Source organism: Teleopsis dalmanni, chromosome 2 (assembly GCF_002237135.1).
Source record: "Teleopsis dalmanni isolate 2A chromosome 2, ASM223713v2, whole genome shotgun sequence".
Classification (NCBI taxonomy): domain Eukaryota; kingdom Metazoa; phylum Arthropoda; class Insecta; order Diptera; family Diopsidae; genus Teleopsis; species Teleopsis dalmanni.
Window position 1 is genome coordinate 157888646 of NC_051847.1, and position 22886 is coordinate 157911531.

General features: G+C 30.4%; 1 protein-coding gene across 4 annotated transcripts in view; it reads right to left on the reverse strand.

Annotated features, from left to right (window-relative positions):
- LOC119684113 (serine-rich adhesin for platelets) overlaps positions 1–22886 on the reverse strand; it is a 123626-nt gene that overhangs the window by 8509 nt on the left and 92231 nt on the right. Inside the window, exons 2-5 of one of the 4 annotated variants that reach the window (XM_038098067.1) lie at positions 5237–11618; positions 959–1063; positions 376–869; positions 237–315 (exon numbers count right to left, since the gene is read on the reverse strand). In XM_038098067.1, the coding sequence (XP_037953995.1) occupies positions 237–315; positions 376–869; positions 959–1063; positions 5237–11618 (7060 nt within the window). Of the gene's footprint in view, positions 1–236; positions 870–958; positions 1064–5236; positions 11619–22886 lie in introns of all 4 variants that reach the window. The other 3 variants (XM_038098066.1, XM_038098068.1, XM_038098069.1) reach the window with 3 other exon arrangements.

Sequence of the window (22886 nt, forward strand, 5' to 3'; positions counted from 1 at the left end):
AACGGTTCAAGTGACAATTATTACACAAATTTCTTTCATTACACTTACGATTACACTACGTTACTATATTATGTGTAGTTAAAAATAACAAAAAGAAAGTCAATACCATGCAAACAAACTAATAAGTAGTAATTATATTAAAATCCAAAAAAAAAAAATTTAATAAAAGGAAAAAATATAATCGAGACGAATGCAATACTTAAAACCCAACAACCAAGAAACCATTGAAAACTTACCTCCATGGAATTTAGTGTGCGTTTTAAGCGCACTTTCAGTGGCGAATTGCTTGCCGCACTCATTACACACGTGAGGTTTCTGCAAGAAATGCACGGTTAATTTGTGCAGCGTTAGTTGTGAACGACGTGGAAAACTTACTAAGCAGAGATTACATTCATACGGACGCCCTTCACTGTCATGACTCTCCGTATGACGTTGTAGAGCGTTTCGCATGCGAAAACCTCGCTTGGATGTAGAGCACATGGGCGGCAATACAGACTGATTACTATGCGCTAGTTGATGGTGTTTTCGCAGCGCTATATCATTAGTAAATCGCTCATCGCAGTAGATACAATTATTACTACCGCGCACAATGCGTTCTTTTTGCATTTGTTCTTTTTTCGCCGAAGAGGTCGGTGGTGAATTTGTTGATGTGGTGGGTGCAGATGGAGATGGCGAATTAACAGCATGTGAAGAAGCATAAATATCATCATTGATATAATACTTCACAGATGCACGACGTTTACGATATTGTCGCAGAGTATTAGACGTAGAATCCGGTTCGGTTTGTTCAGGTGAGGGCATTGTCAAATGCATTGTTTGAGTTGTTTGTGTATTTTGGCATTGATGATTGGCATTATGATTATCTGAAGCTACATTAAACGAAAAAAAAAGAAATTATTATTAATTAAAAAAAATAGTTAATAAATCTGTTTTTTTTTAAACAAAAGCTAAGACTTACTTTCATCGCAGTCTGGACAGCAAAGTATAAGTTGCTGTTGAGGTTTTGAACTGGACGAAGTATTTATAGCTATTTGATCGTTAGTTTTCAAAGACAAATTAACATCTATCAAAACAAAAAGAATATTATTACTTTACAACACCATTGTTTATGAAAAATTTGTATTTATATACAACTACATATGTATATACATATATATATGCATAAGCATCTACATATACATCTATATCTATATATACATATACATATTCATATACATATACATCTATATGATGTCACATACATACATCACATACATATACATCATATACATATACATCATATACATATACATCATATACATATACATCATATACATATACGTGTAAATATTTATATATTTACATATATTTATTAATATACATATTTTTCTATATACAGTCAAATTTACATAATTCGAACTTCTACAACTCGAATTTTCTATAACTCGAACTAACTAGAGTGCAACAGGGTTTAGAAAGCAAATTACATATAATTACAAAAAAATTCTTTAACTCGAAGTCTCCATAAGTCGAAATTTTTTCTTTGCAAAATGATAATTCGAGTTATGGAATTTTGACTGTATACATTTTTCTACATATATATTTTTCTATATATATATTTTTCTATATATATATTTTTCTATATATATATTTTTTTCTATATATATATATTTTTCTATATATATATTTTTCTATATAAATATTTTTCTACATATATTAACATAAATACTTATATACATATATTATTACAAATTATGTATATATTAAGATTTATATATATCTTTTACATATTTTCCTATATATAAATAACAACAAATTGATTTAATACATCAATATAATCGACTACAAAGTGTCCCTTTTAAAGTGCTAAAGGCCACTTGGTCATTGAACTCAATGACTGGTTCCGGTATCCTACCTACCCCGTAATCCATTATCACTACTAACAATATATATCAACATCAATTAAACAAGCACATATATGTGAGCTACAAAAACAACAACAACAACAACAAAGTATAATACAAAATTGAATTGTCCCAAGAATGGCTGGGTCTACATCCCAGAGCCTCGGTGTCAACGACGACCAAGTGCCCTTGGACGCCTCTTAAAAGGACTTCACAAACAGGTTCCATCGGGTTACAACAACAAAATTAAATATATTTAAATGATAAACAATAGATTTCATAATCCAAAGAAATAAATCAATATTATTTAAACCTATTGTTTACTTAGTGTGTGGAGGAGTTAAACATATCATTGATTATAATAACCAATATTCATTTCAAATTGAATATAATAAGCTCTATTATTATGACAGCCTATATTGCGTAAAAAACTATAAAAAAGGGTAACAAATTTGTAATCTACTATGAAATTATTTGACAATTGGCTGTGATTTTTGATTTAAAGGGTTAAAACCAAATATATTGTATTTCCTTCCTTTACATCGCAACTTTGAACTCATTAATAAGGCATTTAACATTGGCGTAAAACATGCGTTAAAATGTTTTCACGCTTCTCCAAGTTTTTATAAGTCATGTTAGCATGACATCACATAACACATCGAACACTAAAAGGACACAAGACTGCAAAAAAAAAAAATGGTCTTTCACCCTAAAAAAACATTATATTTTGCTTGTCCTGGCTTTCAGGAATTTTACACTAGAAGACGACATTTATATCGATCTAATCACAACAGAAAATTATGAGTCCCTTGGGAAGTGCATTCTTTTTTTTTTTTGTTTTTGTTTTTTTTTCTTTGTATAATATTATTTTTCATATAATCTATTATATTTGTGACTTTAATAGCCGGAAAATCTTTTAGTAATGGAATTTTAGTTGCACAAGTTTTTGCAAAAACTAAGTATTGATTGAATTTAAATGAGCTCAGTAGATCCATTGAGTGTTATCTTGTGTATGTAAAACGTGTGTATTTTACTAAAATATTTTTATGGTATTGCAGTTTAGTAATAGGTTGGTCAAATTTACAAATAAATAAATAGATTACTATTAGAAGGCTAGTAATAGAGCATGACGTAAAAAATAAATGATGCTATAAATATAATACATATACATATATGAAACAGAGTGGCCAAGTGGAAGTTTAACCAACATCAAACTGCTATAACATTGAACTGGTGGCAGCATAACGTCTAATATTTTTCTTAATCATAGCTGATTTTATTATATCCAAGTCTGTGGACGCGTTTACGTCTCAATTTTTTAGAACGAATTTTGTTTGTGATGGAAATCAAACGCGGAAAACCACAAGCTGGCAATACTCGAAGCAGCTGCCTGGATAGCCAAAAATTCATTTAATTAAAGTAAAATAAAAAATATTTTTGTTGTGTTTTCGAAATCTCTCTATAAGTTACTAATATTAGAGCCATCGTTCGGTTCTTGAAGCATAACACGTTAAAACAAAACTGGCACTATTACTAAATGCTGTAGTGGTGGGAAAAAACTGCATTTGTGTCAGAAGTGCCTCGGAGTGCTGACTAAAATTCAATGTAATCTGCACTACAATGAAAGACAATATGCTATTCAATGGAACATTTCGAAAAGAACTATGCAATACTTTTAAAAAGGAGCTGGTACCTTACGAGTTTCAAAAAGGAATATATATTTCATGGATATAAAAAAAAAATTAGGCGCGAACGTGCCCATTTGTCAGAGAAGACAATCTTCTCTGATTTGCCAAATCGTAAAGAAATAAAATGAATAAGGTTACTAAACAAACACATTATACGAAAATTATGACATTCCAATGGACACAGGAGTCTTTGTAATTGTTATGCGTAATTGTTATATAACTGTGCTGTGTATTGATATTTTTTGATGGAGAATTATCTTGTATATATTCTGCAAGCCTATATCATTTACAGTAGACAGTAGACATTCCAATGGACACAGGAGTCTTTGTAATTGTTTTTGGTAATTGTTATATAACTATGCTGTGTATTGATATTTTTTGATGGAGAATTATCTTGTATATATTCTGCAAGCTTATATCATTTACAGTAGACAGAACACGATCAATCGAAATGATATAACTATGCTTTGTATTGATAATTCTTTATGTAGAAATATATATATTCTGCGAAATTATTCGGCAGGGTTTAAGTTTAATCGTTTGTATTTGCAGCATACGAACAATTAAATCCAGAAAATATTTTGAAAGATCATACGATTTGGATATATGTATATCCAAAAAAAATTACATAAAATTTTTATTGTAGTATTCTATTATTCATAACCATTACTTCCGTTAAGAATGTACCATATTTATGGAATGACAGGACTAAAGTTTTAATTAGTGCCATAAAGAACGGTATAGTATGATAAAGGCATTAAGGCGAGTTCGCACCTATGAAAACTTAATGATTTGTTAGATAAAAACGAAAGTTAAGAGTGAATAAGTTATATATGCTAATTAAAAAGTATAAAACTACTAAGGAATTCAATTATGAACAAAGTACTGTCCATTAATTTTAACCAAGTGTTAAAGGTTCTTTTTTATTCTTGAGACCAACAAAGAATTTTAAATTTTATGCAACAACAATGACGTCGGTGCCTTGCATTTAAGAAGAACGAACCATACAAATAAGAGGGAAGGAAATACTTTACTTAGCTAATATTTTATCTGCAGCAAGTGCACTATGAATGCAAATCGCCAAACAAACACTTTTTCGTGACGATATTTCTAAAAAGTCTTTGTATTTTCTTTATGACAACCTCAGAGGGCAAAAACTACAACGAAAATAAATTGAAAAAATATCGCACTACAACGTTTGCTAGATAAGCTCACGATAACTGGCCTCTGTTGCTTCATTCTTTTAATTCTTGCAAAAAAAAGTACGCCCACATCATTGATAGGAGATCTGTACTGTCATCGAATTAAAGATAAGAAATATACATTCTATATGCAACCGTATTAAAATTATGCCAGTAAGTAAGTAAGTATAACCAGCAGTAATGTTGGTGGTTAAGCTAAACTCTTCTTTGTCTTCTGCAGACTTTAGCAAAAAGATCCTCGCCTCTACCGAATTCATTCAGCTGGTCACTTCGTGGGAACAATTTCAATAACCAATTACTGAAGCAGATATCGTAACTACAATAAACAGCAAAGTGGCAAAATTGTGCTGATATCAAGGGTCGATTATATCGATTACTAAATTAAAAGTTTGCCAATTATTTTTATATTCAAAAACGGTAATTTCATATTTAAGGATACAAGATACAAAAATATTGTAGGTACCTTTACTCTCTTCACTGACATGCAGATGAACATCTTCCACGTGCACTAGCGACTGTTGTGAACTTGAGGTATCTTGCTGCCACGTTGCATTCTGCTGCGTTTGTTCATACAGATGTTGTTGCTGCTGTTGTTGTTGCTGGTGTTGTTGCTGGTGTTGCTGCTGCTGTTGTTGCTGGTGTTGTGGCAATGATTCTGGCGCATGATAACGTTGCAAATGCAAATCTAATTTACGTTGAGCACAAAAGCTCTCATTACACTGAGCGCATTGGAAGCGATTCGAGCCGTGCGCTTCCCGCAAATGTTGTTGCTGTTTAGCACGTCGCGTAAAATGCATAGGACAATGGGGACAATTAAATGGATTTTCAGCGGGATGCGTGTCGATGATGTGCTTGCTGTAGTCCAGATTATTAGTAAATTTTACACGCTTATGGCAAAAACGGCACGTAAGATTAACTTTCTGTTTTTGCTCGCTTTCCTCTTTTACTTGTGTTTCTTGTTGTTGCTGCTGCTGCTGCTGTTGTTGCTGCTGTTGTTGTTGTTGTGGCTCGCAACGCATCTTTGCATTCTTTCTGGTTTGACGTTGTTTTGGTTGTTGTTGCTTTTGTGCTTTTTGTTGGCGTTGTTGTTTTGATTGTTCTAGTAAATGTTCTTGTTTTTGCTGTTGTTGTTGGTGCTGGTGCTGTTGCTGTTGCTGAATTTGTTGTTGTTGCAGTTGTATTTTTATTTGTTCTTGTAACATTTGTTGCTGTTGCATTTGTTGTTGGGACAATGTTTTCTGACTGTTGTGATTGGAGGACGGTGAGTTAACAGGCGTGGTTATGAATTGTGTAGAGTTGGTATTACGTAGCGGTGATGTCTGTAGTAAAACTGTTTGTTGCGTCTGAGGTGCTAATCTTAATGTACTTAGCTCATTATTTACCGGATATAGTTGCGTTGAGTTTGTGCCTGAGGCAGCATTGGTGTGCGGTATTACAATCATAATAGGCTGATTTTGCATGCCTTCAATGTAGTTCTCATTCGCATCAACTGAACTCTTTTCCCGTTCAGACAGCACTTGAGTACGGACTGTAGTTGCAGTACTTGTGGGTGCATTTAGAGTACTACTAAGAGGATGTTGTGTTGGTTGAGTAGCAAGTGCTGGATGTGGAGATTGTAGTAAATGTGAACCTTGTGCTAGATGTGGACCATGCACTGGGTTATGTATTGTGTTTCTGGCTATTAAATTGTGTTGATATAAATTAGCATTGATATAATATGTAGTTGTGTTGTTGCCAGTTGCTTGTCTTGCGAGTGGATTCATAGTGTTGGCAACTGCAGGTGCTGCCCATTGTATGCCATGCGGAGTTAATGTTGTATAGAGATTAAGACGTGCATTACCATTTCCAATATTCAAGGCATTTGTATTTAATTGCGTATTTTGTGTAGTATTTTGTGGTATTTGTGCGATTGCTGCGGTTGTTCCGTTGGACAAAGTAATCAGTTGTATCTTAGCGTTACTGGGCAAATTTTGCCCAACTAATTCCGTTTGTGAAGGCTGTGGCATCAATACTTTGTTCATGCCACTATTAACTAGTTGAGTCATCATTGGCTTACAAATGCCTGCCATAGAATCTGCTGATGATATTGGCACATTATCCATTTGCATTCGCAACATTGGCGGCGATGGTTGCAATTGTTGCACATTCTGAAATGGTTGATGTTGAAATTGTTGTTGCGATATTTGCCGTATGTGGTGTAGCTGCTGGTGAGGTTGCTGTTGAAGTTGCTGGTGAGGTTGATGTTGGGATTGATGTTGGGGTTGATGTTGTGGTGAATGTTGTGAATGTTGGGGTTGATGTTGTGGCGAATGTTGTGAATGTTGGGGTTGTTGTTGATGAAGAAGTGGCTGTTGTTGGTACTGCTGTTGCTCAACTTGTTGAGTCACTTGAGATTCTGGAATTCGTTGATGATCAATTTGTTGCTCTTGTGCTTCTTCCTTTGTATGTACTATTGAGTTTTTATCTGGTTGGTCAAACTCATTCAATATTTGATTCACTTGTACAGATGTATTATCTAAAACGTATTCTTTTTCTGCACCTTCAATAAAACCCGTGTTTACTTCTTGCAAACCAGGTGAGAACGCTTCTGCGCTTGTAGTACAATCTTGTTCTACATCTGAGGCAATATCTGTGCAATTTAATTCACCAGTACTGTTTAAACTTATATTTCCAATGCCATTTTCGGAATGATATAATCCATTTTTATAAACTAATTCCCTTTCCGAATTGTGAACAGGTGTATTTGTTGTAGTATTTGTATTTGATGATAATTCAATATTCTCAAAACAAGGTATATCATTTTGAAAACCAATTAACTCCGATTGGGTACTATCTTCGGTGAAGCATTCATTATAGGTAGGGAAATTGCTTTCAAAAATATTTGAACTTTTATGTTCTTCATTAGGAGTTGTTACACTCTCTACAGCTTGGGAGTTTACTGCATATGTTTCTGCAGCAGTACTACCGGTCGGACTATTCGCATATGAACTATGCGCCGGCGTAACTTGTGCATCAGATAATGGTGAATATACTGATTGATTGAAGAAGTCATCCGTATGCGATGACACAGGTGTGTATATATGCTGGTCTTGCATTTCATTTAAAATGCCATTAAGTGTGTTTTCCACGTCTTGCATTTCATTCAGATTTGTGTCACTTAGGGCCGTTGGTATATCCTGTTGTATTGAATTTGAAAATGTGACATTTTCAGTTTCGTCTCCTTTTGAATCATACAAAACATGTGTACTCAATGATTGCTCAGGTGAATCAATTTCAGACGCATCAATACAATTCGTTTGGAATTCATTAATGAAATCATGAATTTTTGAGGACGCTTTTATTGCACAAGACCCATCATTGCTAGATACATTATCAAAAGATTCCATACTATCTGCAGAAGATGTATTAATGTCTGCTTTATTACTTATACTACTCTGATATGAAACTTCAAGATCGTCACTGCTACTGCAATTACCAGGACTACAGGGTAGCGGCGAGAGCAATTCATTTGATTTTGCTGACAAATTATTAGAATCATTGGATACATGGCATTCATTGTTTAGGACTCTGCTGATTGATTTCTCTGTTGTAATATGTGCTCCAGCAGTATCGGAGCAGTCTGCTGGAGCACTTATGCAAAAATTTTCTGTTGTTGTGGTCGTTGGTTTCTCATTAGCGCTGCCATTCGACTTGCTGTTTTTAAATTGAGCTTCATGTAGATATACGTAATTTCTGCTTCCCGCAAATGATTCTGATTCATCATTATCTGAATGTCTGATTGTACAACTTCGTTGAAAATCTTCTGTTAAAACACTTAATGGTACTTTTACAATAAGTTCTTTTGGCGTTTTATTTACGTTTTGGATTTTATTGGAATCATTCGCACAATTTTCTTTATATAATTCATCAAAGGCTAATGTCTTATTACTCGGTGAGTGAATTGGAGTTACTGTAACACTACTTTCTGCTGGTACCACCATACTTTTACACGGACTTAAATTAAATTTTTTTTTAGCTTCATGTGTGTAGGTTATGGACTTCTCAACGGCAACTTCACTAGGCTGTATCAAATCTTCATATAAATCAGTTTCTTGCACTTGCTTTTTGAGTTCTTGCCTTCTACTTCTGCGAACAACAGTTTCTTTTAATATTTTTGAATCTTCTTCAACAGTACTACGACATTTGTATCGAGCTCCCCGTTTTCGTTGGAGAATTAAACGAACTTTTTGTGAAACAGGCTGTGCCACAGTGTTGTTATTATTGAGAACAATTTCGTTAGAAGTAATTAGTATACTTTCTACATTACTTTTACTTTTAACTACTTCGGGTATTTCTTTTTCGATGCATTCTGTTTTATGTTTTATTAATAGAGGTGAAGTCGACTCATGTTCATTCAATGGAACTAAATTCGCCTCATGTTCATTTAGTGGAACTAAATTCGCCTCAAGTTCGTTTACTGGAATTGTTGGCGCATATTCATTTAATGAAACTGAATTCGCCTGATGTTCTTTTAATGGTGCTGTATTTGACTGTTGTTCGTTTAATAGAACTGAATTCTCTTCGTGTTTTAAAGACACTGAACATGATTCATGTTCATTCAATGTAACCATTTTTGACTCGTGTTTGTTTAATGAATTAGAATTCGTATCTTGTTTAATCAATGAAACTAGATTTGACTCGTGTTCATCTAACAGAACTGAAGTCGTTCCTTGTTCATTTAATGAAACTAAATTCGTATCATGTTTATTTAATGGAACTGAATTTGTCTCATTTCCGTTTAATGAAATTGAATAAGCCTCAGGTCCTTTTAAAGACACTGAATGTCCATCATATTCGCTTAATATAATTGTGTTCGCGTCATGTTTATTTAATCGAACTAAATTCTCGTCATACTCGTTAAACGGAATTGAATTCGCCTCAATTTCGTTAAATGAAAGTGAATTTGACTCATGTTTGTTTAACGGAGCTGAATTTAATTTATATTCGTTTATTGGAACTGAGTTCTCCTCATGCTGATTTAATGGAACTGCATTAGACTCATGTTTGTTTAGCGGAACTGCAGGTTCTTCATGTTGTTTTAGCATATTGTTAAAACATGTTTTAACAGTACTACGTTTTTCATTATTGCCATTAATTTTATTCTCATGTGTATTTACTTCTTTTGGACATTCTCCTAACTCACTATCTTCAACATCTTCAATAGACTTGTATTTTTTACTTGGACTACATTCTTCAATTAAGTCCGATTTATTATCCAATTTCAGTTTTTCAACACCATTTACAATATTTTTCTGTAAATATTCTTCTTTACATTTTATTTCAATATTTTCATTAATTCTTAAACTAGTTTCATTTTTCAAATATGTTGTGGGTTCTGACCAGGTTTCAGTTTCAGCAATAAGTATTGATTTGTTATCCGTCTTTATTTTTTGTAAGCGCACATAACAATCTCTAATCGAATTACGCTTTTTCCCAACTTCACAACTCTTTCTTTTTGCTGGTTTTTTGCAGTTCTTTCCCACGGTTAAATTCAATTCATTATAACTTCCGTAAAAATTATTGTTTTTGGTTTCATTATCTATTGTTTCAGTCACAGTTATTGGCACTAGCTTAGAGAAATCGCTCAATGAACGTTGTATCTCTAACCGTGTGGTAGATTCTAAATTAGAATTTGTTTCCTCAAACGGATGTTTACTGCCTCTCCTGGCTCTCTTTTCATTAGTCATTTTAGTTCCCCTTGTAATTTCTTCATGTACAGTTTTTCTGCGACATCTTAAATGAAGACGTGATATAGTACATTCAGGTGAGGAGTATTCTTTAAGAGCTGCTTTTGTTAGGCAGGTTAGTGTATGTACACTTTGATTTGTTTGAGTTGAGGTTCTATTAATATTTGATTCGGTGGTATGTTGTATAGTTTTTAGTATACTTAACTCTTCGGATAATTGATTAGTCATAACTTTATTTGATGTTGGAGGCATATATTCGATAATGCTATTCAATGACTTAGCATTTTTTTTGTCATCATACCTGTGATCTTTTTTATCAATATTATCATCTACTTCATGCTCTGCTTTAAAAGTGTTTTCATGTCTTTTCACTATCTTTACGTTTTGCTGAATTTCATTAAAATCAACCTGAGTTTCTTTATTTATAATACTTGCATTTTGTTCTTGTTCAATGTCATTAATTTCTTTATTAACGTTAATTGCATTGGCGTCTGCCGATGTGGACACGCATTGCTTTTCCTGTGATATTGCATTCATTATGTTAAATTCGTTAATCTTAGTTTTCGAAGATTCAAAAGTGGTGGCTGTTGTTACAATTTCAGTTATTGCTTTTGATTGGTCAGAAGTATTATCTAATGTTTTGGCATCAATAGCCTTTTGGTAAACGTTTTGAGTGTCCAGCAATGATTCTTCATCAATATTTGACTTAATGCTTAAATCAATGTTATCTTTTGGACAAGCTTTGTTCAGTCCTTCAACAACATTAAAAGTATCTAAATAGCATTCATTATTCACCGCCACCACCACTTCCGTTTTAGAGGTATCATTATCCATCAAAGATGTATCTGACGAATTCCATGGTGTTGTTTCGAAAAGTTCCACTTCAGATAATGGCTGACCGTAATTATCGTTAATTAAATCGTTACTGATATCGAGCTCGGCTGGTATATTCAGTGGCATTTCTTTTTGTTGCAACTTTATTTGTTGTTCCTTTTCATTTTTTTTTAATTTTAAGCTTTCCTTACTCTTTAAAGATTTCAGTCGAAATTTGCGTATCATAGAAAATTTACTAGCACATAGTGAACATATGGACTGTGGAAGACCGTCTTCATATTCAACCTGAAATGAGAAGATAAAACAACAATGAATATACAAATTAGTTATAATATTCAAAAATGTATTTAGTCCGATTTGAATACAGTATAATCGTTTAAAGGTGAACAGAGAGCTTCAAAACCGAACCTAAATGACTATAAAGCACATCACCTTATGTGCGTGTGCCTTAGTTTATGATTCATTCAGTTTCAACTTGGAAATGGAAGGTATTTAGATGAAGGAGAGCAAAGCAAAGAATTAATGCGATCTTATCGAAATTATAATATAACAAACATTTGTGTAAAACAAAATTTCATCTTTTTTAGCGATTATCTTTTTCCTGTCCGCACACCGAAATAATGTAGATACAGACAAGTTATTACAAAAGAAAAATAATATTAATCGTTTAAACAAAAAATTTTAATAATAATCGTAATAATAAGTGATGAATATGAATTTTTGAATTTTATAATATTAATATAATTAATATAATATTTTCTCTATAACGAATTGCCATTTTCACATTCATCGACAAAATATGCCAGTTTTCACCATTGATGTGCAACCTTCTTGACTCGTTTATGGCTAACGTTGGTTTTCCGAAATAGTGCACCCATTACAACTCCATCACAATTGAACATTTACTAAGGAAATGGTGTACATCTTCCTTTTCTCCAGTATTGCATAGCGTGCATCTTGGGTCTAAAGAGTTCTTATGGGGTATTAGGTATAGATATAAATAATATATTTTATTTAAGGTCGAACATCAAAAATAATATTAAAGTCGATAGATATAAGAGCAATACACAAAATCATGCTGTAATTTTGCTATAGAGTGAGAAGCTGATATACTCCAGTGTCAAATAACCATTTAATTTTTAAATATAAAAGAAAAGGTAGTTATAACAGTTTAGTATTATGACGATAGATGTGAAAGCTTACTCTTGAAAAGTCTATTTGCTAAATTTTAAAGAGAGGCAAGCGATGAGATTAATTTCTTATTAGGAGCATCATTATATATGCGTAAAAAATATATAGTTCCATAGTTATGCTTTAAATATATACATATATATATGAAATGCAGATATTTTAATACCCTATACAAAGAATTTAAAATTACACAGGTTTTTGTTTTTTTATTATGTCTTAATAATAATAATAAATGTGAATAGAATGAAATTTTAAGAATTTCAAATTTTTTTTCTTTCCGTTAAATCGATTAAATATAATATGCACATTATAAACATTTCATTGACAAACTTCATTTTTAATCTGCTTTCAAGCTGTCAGATTTTTTAACATCCGATATGATAATTAATACATCTCAAATTTTGCACTTTTTTTAAATGATTTCATTTTGGAATTAAAGTAGATGACATATGAATGAATTTGTTTTTGAAATGTATACAAAGACTTTCTGAAGGCTTTTAGTTAAGAGAATATGAATTTAAATTTTTTTGTTAATTTTAAAATGTCAGTATTTATAAGTTTTGATTTTTGTTATTGAACTGTTTTTATCTGATCTGATGTGAAATCTAAATTTGGTGTTTGGTATATAAAAAAAATTTTTTTTAGTATACAAATTTATATGAATACTTTATATATATATACTTTATATATATATAAAAATTCAAATGAATACTTATAATAAGTTTCGATTTTGCCAAAGCTTTATTACTTTTTACATAGATAGTTATGTTCATCACCAACTATTACGTATTTACTTACTTCTTGTTTTCAGGCACTCAAAGAGATCTATTAGCAACTAGTGTATATAACCACAGGATTAATACATAACGCGCAATCAATGCAACTTAACCTAATCTGCAATTTGTATTAACTTCATATTTACTAAAGATCGTTTTTTGACGGGATTCTCATTACATTCACATATTAATTTATCTATAAGAACGAAGGACCTAGTAGTTCACTTTATAAACGGCAATTATTTTTTAGTGGCGCTAATTGATTTGTTGATTTAACTTGGTCGAATTCGAATTTTAATTCAATAAGCCCAGAAATTAATAGAATAAACTAAAAGACAAACTGACAATGCCCAATGACTTCGTCTAGTCAAAGTGTTCAAGAATGCATATATACAACGTTTACAAGATCTCCCATGTTTTTTTTTACGGCATTACAAACATTTTGATAAATTTTTTGTTTTTTTTCTTTATAGAGTAAAGAGTATGTTAAGCTGTTTTAAAAATATTTATATAAATCTCCCTTTGATATTACTTGCAGTTCATATTATTAAAAAAATATAAAACGTATACATAAGAGGGACGCGAAAGATTTGAATATTATTTACCGTAAGATCATATACATCATATTGCACATACTAGTAGTATATCATGCAAAGTAGTTTTTGGAAAAGTACCAGGTCATGAACATGTGTTGCAACCGCTTTAAATTATTTGTTGAATTTAACTTATTTCCGTCCAGATTTGGACAGTCATACTTAGTTTGTCACTACTCAATATGCGAAGAATATGTACCAGATGTTATTTTTATTTTATTTATAGAAAAATGGATCTTGTTGAGACAAACAAAACTGGACCCTAAAACGGTTTTTTAAATATATGTATACCAAAAGCAAACTTTAATTTCATATGTATATAATTATAATTCTACAATTTATCTTTCAATGTACGCATGACATGACAGTACAATTAAATACTGATATCAACATTTTATATTGTTATTATGGATTTTAAACTGGACAGTGATGAGTTGCTCAAAATTAGTAGCAGAAAGAGAAAATAAAAATATGTTGCATAAATAAAAAAATATTTTACAAAAATGTTTTGTACTTGAACCGATTTAAATGTTTATATATTTTCACTAATGCCACAACCACAACAACATCAATTCAAAACCGTAAAGAAAAAGAAAAAAATATATATTCTAATCCGTTGTTTGTCACGTACATTAATCAGAGATTTTACATAATATTTATTTAAGGGTTCACTTCAATTAAGAGTGATAAGGAAGAAGAGTGCGTATTTTAAATGTTTCAAGCTGTGATCGGCCAGCTTCGTTTTTAAATTAAAATATAAACACTTGAGAACATAAATTTACATATGAATTTATGCGTCTGAAGACGAAAATTATGACTCTGGCACGTTTCATTACTGCTCATATTCTAAATTGTAAATGTTATAATATTGTATTCTATACATTGTGTACGCATATGAACAGCCAAAAGAAAATTGTATTCGAATGAAGAAAATGAGGTTTTTGGTACATATTTAACTAAAACTGATAAGCGTTAAATTTATACCGAAAATATGCCACACAAATAATGAAATTAATGATGAGTAAACAAAAACATAATGCAATATATATCAAAATAATTTAATCCTTGTCAGTGCAAATTTCTTAAATCAGTTAAAAAAATTTATAATAAATAGCCTCAACAAACAGTGCCGAGGGAAACAAACAAAATGTGTTTGTTCATGCCCAAAATCGGCACATTAAGATTTTTTTAAAGGGGAAAATATTAAAAAAAATGCATTGTGTTAAAAAAATTTTATATAAAAAGCGCAGGCAAATTTTGTTTTTCTTGCACATAATGCTCAATTTTTGCAGGCATATAAGTTTGTTCAAACACATAATATCTTTTATTCTCGTACTATATACTTAGCGTTGAATTTGCATACTTCATATCAGCCACTTTGCCAATTATTTCCTTCGTTTTTACAAGGAAAATGAAAATGACATGCTTTACATACTCGAAGCACTTTTGAATATTCACTTCATTTGGAACATATTTTCGAAAGATAGCCTGTAGCTTTTAAGAAATATAAGTATGTATGGTACTTATATTTTGAAGGCATGTTTTTACCACAATAACTGAGCAAGTAAGGTGAGCAAGTAACATATCTGAGTGCACTGTTAAAAAAAAAAACAAAAAACAAAAACTGAAATGGCAAACGCGTGACACACGTGTATTTTTTTGCTTTGGGAACAAAAATGCAACACTTTATCCGGAAAAAACAATTCAGTATATAAACAATAAAACAAACAAACAAATAAAAAACTGAAAGTCACTGTTGAAGTTGAAATAGGCGATAAAAAAACAGTGGAAAGCGCGTGTCAGCGAGGATAAGGGTTGAGTAGAGCATATTTTACATTATCGTAAAAGTCCCCCCCCCTCCTCTAGAAAAACAACACAATCTTGCATTTTATATGAAATTTGTACCCATAAAATGACGGTGTAGATAATCAATTACAAGTGCTTTAACAAGCGGATATAAACAAATACTCTTTAGTATGATCAACGAGATATCATGTCTCTGAAATAGGCTTTGGCGGTCAGTGATTGTTGTTAATTCATTGGTGGGCCAATTAAACTAACTGCAATTCTTAAACATTAAAAAAATTTGATATATAAAAAATATCATATGAAACAGCTGTCCTTAGATAAAATATTATTTTACCATTAATTACTCTTCATAATAATAATTGAATGAAGGTTAGATTCCGTTGTGAACTTCAAACGATATTTGATTGTAGTAACACCCGGCAATTTAACGATACTAGTGAATTTATATTTTATATAATAAAATCGTTAAATATAAATAAAAAAATAAATTTTTTTTTAAGTTTTATAGTTTTTTAAAGCAACAAATAAATAAATAATGAAATATATGTATTATATAAAATATAATATATATATTATATAAAAAATATATTATATAATACATATATATTATAAAATATATATTTATATTATATATTACATATAATATAAATTATATGATTTACAATAATTTTATTTACTAAATTCATTAAGTTTTCTTTTTCCTACATATACGGTAACACAATGGCCTAAGTGGATCCTCCAGGGACCCCCGGTATAACCTAACCTAACATACATTAAGACCGAAAAGTTTTCGGAAATTCTCATTTAAAATTCGCGCGCTGTATATTTTTCGATATTTTAAGTTTATGTAGTTTGGCAGCACTGTCCTTAATTACTATGCCAAAAATGAGCGCGATCTGTCAGACAGTTCGTTTTCGGCAGCTGTTGAAACCAGTTCACCTCAGTAGTGCGTTGCGAAAAAAACAATGGAAAAAAATATTGAACAAAGAGTTTGCATCAAATTTTGTGTTTCGAACGAAATTTCGTGTGCAGAATCGTTGCGAATGCTACAAAAGGCTTATGGGGAATCAGTTTTATCGAAAACTCAAGTTTATGAGTGGTACAAAGCCTTTCAGGACGGTCGTACGACCGTCGAAGACATTTCGCAACGCACTACTGAGGTGAACTGGTTTCAACAGCTGCCGTAAACGAACTGTCTGACAGATCGCGCTCATTTTTTGCATAGTAATTAAGGACAGTGCTGCCAAACTACATAAACTTAAAATATCGAAAAATATACAGCGCGCGAATTTTAAATGAGAATTTCCGAAAACTTTTCAGTCTTAATGTATGAAGTTTTCAAATGTTATGACTTTTAAAAAATTTTTCATTTTTTTTTTTCAATCGTTATAGTTAATAATAAATTAACTATAGTTAAGCACCCAATTAATCAAACTCTCTTTTTTGTTGTAGTCCTTCAGATATAGCTGACAATGGATCGCACATAACTTGATGGATGTTCATTTTTAAATATTAAGGGTTTAAGAATTGTCTTAAACACGATTCTCTAAGTAGTCACACAAATTGTAAGATGTTGATGGCTAATTCACATTACCAAAATGTTATATATGTTAATGTACAAATCACGCAGAAATAAAATTTCTGTTTGGCTTGTCACACCGTCCTCTTAAAACTAGTTATTTATTTAACACATCCCCATTTTTAGTTTCACTCCAAAAAATTGGTAATCATGTGCGATCAGAATTGACGATTTATGACCCGTCGTCATCATTTGTAAATAAGTACCATACAGTACACAGTAACATTCTGTGGATGTCATGGTTTTTCGAGAGTTATGTGCGCATTTATAGCACTCGAAATGAGACAATTCTGTTTGTTTAGATATTCATTAAGCGAAAATTAAGGCTTATCACTAAAGAAAATTAACTACAAAGGATCTTCACTATGTTTGTTGTAAATTTTTATAATTTTACCACATTCATCGGTTGTTAAACGATTTAAGTTGTCAAATAGTAAAACTTAGATGAAAGAAATAATGCTTTAGATGACAGTACTGTTCAACATATGTCACTAACGTCGTGCTGAGAAATCAGGGACACGAAATGGATAAACCTTTACAATATAAAACAATAAATTTGTTGTGAAAGACTTTTTGTAAATAAAATAATGTCCTCTAGGCAGGCAACGAAATAATTTTACTCGAAACAGCTGTAAAGTCAGCCAAAAATTCAATTAATTATAAAAATAATAAAATTTTATTGTTGTAATTTACTACTGTTCGAAATACCTCTCTTTTGAAAACCATAGTTTATATTAAGAATTTAGTTTTATTCATCAAAACAAACGTTAAAAATCTATTTAATTTAAAATGTATATTAAATAGTTATTACTTATTTGTATATTGCCAAAAATTAAATTAATTTTAATTTTTCTTAAATTTTGATATAATTATCGACTTAAATTAATTTTATACAATTATAAAATATTTCAGATTCATTCCATCAATTAAAAAACATCAATTATGTCCATTCGTTTAACATTTTTTTTTTGAGAAATTATACAAAATGGGAAATTGAAACCATAATAGTAAACACAATACATGAATCAGTTTGTTTTTTTTTGTCGAATATATTCTACATAATTAACGACTAAAAGTGAAGGAGGGGAATCGCAGTAATTCATTTGAAAGGAACTCAATAGTTTAAATTAATATTGATGGCATTTTTCAGAATGATCAATATTTGTTATAACTACTAGTACAATGTTCTTACTTCATGTAACTGATCTCACATATAAAAAATACATAAACAAAAGATCATTTAGAGACCGAAATATGATACTTATCTTTAACACAAAAAAGTGGTTGCTTAGGCAGGACAATGGTGTACTTAAGTGGACGCAATATTGCATATTTTTTACTGCAAGTAAATTTTTTTTTTGTAAATGAAAGGTCAGTAAAAGACAATAACGCTCATGAACAAATAAAATACTACTATAATAACGATGATAAGATTAGATATTTAAAAAGAAATATGATAGTACAATAGTTTTAATTAATAATAATGCTATATATTCATCAAGATTATCTATTTACAGTTCATTAAATATTTTTTTCTTTAAGTATTATTATGTGTGAAAGGGACTTTTTTTATATATTGTAGATTGTATCCGAGTGTGTATCTTCTGTTCACATACGATGGAAACCATTCTCTTCACAGTTTAAATGTTACACTCGATAAGTGACAAAGTAATTTGCAAAATTGAAAAATCGATTCTCATATGTTTAACCACTGTTTTGAATACTGATTTTAAATATTCTCAAGTGAAACACATGCACGCAAACGTTTGATTTTATCAGCTGCCACATGCTGTGAATGAGATTGAAATTTTCTAATACACCAAAAATTCTGTCGGCCTTAACGAAGACAGCACGTTGCAGATATTTAGATATTCAGATGTTATGCAATAACTTCTGCGCAGATAACAATACAGGACTTAAATTAAAAAGGTGTCCTTTTCCCAGAATTAGAAAATTTGCAAACAGTTATTTGCTCAACCCCATCCCTATCAGGTAGAAAAGTGAAGAGTTTTAATATTTTTTTCGGACGAATGTTTGCGGTATAAACAATGGTACTTTTTTTTTGGCTTCTATTCAAAAAAAAAGAAGTCCGTCACAGCACATAAGTAACACAACCCTAAAAAAGAAGCCCTCTATATTGAAATCATTTGTTATATCAAATGCAAATTTATGGGACATTTCAATTTCAATCACTGCACGGCTGAAACATATGTAAAATTTTTTAGGATATGACAGAATATTTTGTTTACGAAATATCTATCCGATATTCAAAATATTCGCATTCGCATTCGTATTTTTTATTGTAACTCTCGATGACAGAACTCATTTTGCCTAGCTCGATTCGATTATTAAATGCTCAACAAAATAAAAAAGAAAAACGGTCTTGTGAAAAAATGAAAATTATTCGTGAAGGTTTTCGAAGGATGATTTTTTATGATTTTAAATATGGATTAACTCAACAACAATGCTTGGAACGACTTCGTGTGGCTTTAAGTGATAAAGCGCCATCGCTAGCTACAATTTATAATTGCTTTGCATATTTCAACTGTGGTCGTGCTACATACAGTAATAAATTTTGCGAAGGCCGTACACGAACTGCTGTTGTTGCAGACAACATCGATGCTGTTCACAACATGATTGAGACTGATCGGCATGTAACTTACAGTGAGATTGAGTCATCCTTGCACACTGGTAGGAGTCGTATACAAACAATTTTGCATGCAGATTTAGCTATAAAAAAGGTTTATGCCCGCAAGATACCACACAATTCGACGGAGGTTCAAAATATGTTCATGTCAAATGGTGTATAGTGTATATAAAGCTAAAAACATAAAAAAAAAACTCGTAATCCAGGTACTTCAAACAATATCTACAGTATCGTTGCAGGTGATGAAACTGAACTAAACGCCAATCATCTGTTTGGGTGTTCTAAAATGAACCGAAACCAACAGAAGTGTTTGAAAAGAAAATTATTGCTTTTTTATTCGCTAATTTAAGTCATGTGGCTAAAGTGACTTTTGAGTCAAAAGGTCGAAGAACTCTTAATGCTGATCGGTACATAATAATTTGTTTACCGCAAGTCATTCATGAAGAAAGAAAAAACAATCTAAATTGCCGCTTTACTTTTCATTGTGACAATGCAAGCTCTCACGCAGCTATTGACTCCAATCCTATAACTTAACAAATGATTTCATTTTATGCTTGGCTCTCAATAATAAAAATATTACTTTTATTGCCTGGAGCAGTAGCTAAAGTCCACAACTTTCAAATGTTCACAATACTCGTCCGAGTATTTACTATTTCTAGACTGAAACCATAGCTTAAATATTTGAATTGAAAAAAAAAAACAAATTATATTAAAAAGTAAAGTATATTAAACATGTAAAAGGTTATATCATTAAAGTCATTTGCGTTAAAATTCGATATAATCAATGACAGCATTTTTTCTAAACTTCAAGTGTCATCCAATGATAATAAATTTATTGACATACTGTCATAGTTCTTATCAAGTATATTTTTATATTTCATAATAATTGTCATATATTCAATGATTACTTTTAAGAAGTTCGTTTATTTTTATATAATATCATTGTGATATTAACACTTTAATAGTTTTCAAATTTAGCAGGGTATAAGTTGAACACTTGGTTATTTCTTATTAAATATAAAAAATAATTTCAAGATTACTGATGATGGGTATTTATTTGACAATACTCAAAAATGCTGTATGGTGGCCAAAAATTTAATTAATTAAAAATAACATAAAAATTTTGTTTTTACAATTCACTACTGTTCTCTACCTCTTAATTTTAATGGTTAAATAATCTGGTTCAGATCACATTGTTGTTATAAGATCTATTTAATTTTTTATTTTTTTAATATATATCTACAAAGACGCGAGTTAGACAAGTTTTTGTAAGTCAAATATTTTTATATTATTATTCTAGAAGTGACAGAGATCTACCTCTACCTCTGAAATGCATTGGGAATTGGGAAGGTATTAATTGAATGTGGATTTAAATAAATGTTCTTGATACACTTAAGTTTTCAAAATGATTTGATTTTGTAAAAACACCTAAAACACAAGCAAATAAAATAGGTGAAGACTGCACTCTATTTTTGAGTGCAAAATCTCTTCTATAGTCAGCACCTTCGAAAAAATGATACCATGTAATACATGGTAATATAGTTAATAATGTCATATAGTTAATCTAAAAAGTTTTAATGTAAAAGACAGAAAAGATGTTAAACGAACCAATATAAATTAAAGAATGGTTATCGGGAAGCATTTGAGATCAATCAAAAGGAAATCATTAAACTTGCCTTGTTAACCTTTAGTAGTTCTTGTACACATTGGTCCCCATAGCTTAAACATTAAACATTAGTTTTTTTTATATTTACATAAAAGTATTATTACTACATGATCGATTTTGTCATTATAAAATATTAATATATTATATAAAAATGGATTTCGCAATGCGTTAATGCAACTTATATTTATTTAACAATTACATTTATATTTTGTTTATTACAATGACAGATTAAATCATTTAAGGACAATAGATTATAATTGCTTTAACCACGAAGTCATACGTTTGTGACTTTATTTAAAAGCATTAAAGTACAAATTTTAGTCCACCCTCATTGCAATTCAGCGCATGCAAGCAAACTGATGAAATATTAATGGAATATTTAATGACATTTGTATTTACTTTTTTTAAATTAATATATGTTCAAGCTTTTTGAAAATTCAATTTAATAATTTCCGTTTAATCAAAAAAAATATGAAATGTAACTCTATCATTGATGATTTTACACGTTAATTTAGGGTAAGTAATGCAATAAAAATAATTATTTATCTATTATTTATTGTTTTTGGGATAAATAAAACGTTTTAGCGCAAAATAGGTTATTTTAAATATTTTAAAATAATTACATATATTTATTTAGAGGGACATCCGGAATAACTGGATTCATAAATATTATTTTGAATACATAGTAAGTACAAATATTATACCTAAAATCCTTAATATCATTTACCAAAGTAATTAAACCACATTTCCAAAATGACTTTAAAATCAAAAAAATTATAAATAATTAAATAAATAATAATTTATATACTAAAAAACTAAAAATATAAGTTGCATTATTAAAGTTAACTCAATTTTTTGAAAGTAGGTATTTAAATTCTTAGTAAATAATATTAAATTAAATATAATGTATTTATTTTTCAGCAAAATTGTTGGTTATGTTCATTTATACTATGGCATAAATGCATCCATACATTATAATAATAACAATATTATTAATCAAAAATAGGATAAAAAATAAAGATCCTCAAGTGTGTTAAATAAAATACATATAGTGTTCTTTGCAGAAAAGCTCTCATAAAAGATTTTCGATAATAAAAAATTCTTATTCGAAAAAATAAGGAAATATCTAATATATAGAATAAAAATATAAATAAAAATCTTTAACAAATGCACATACTTATGTTAGAGTAATTGGCATTAGATAACAAAAGTTATAAAAAACTGAAAGCTGAAACACAGAATAAAATCCTGCTAACTTAGTTTGAGGAGTAGAATGGATATACGTTTTAGAA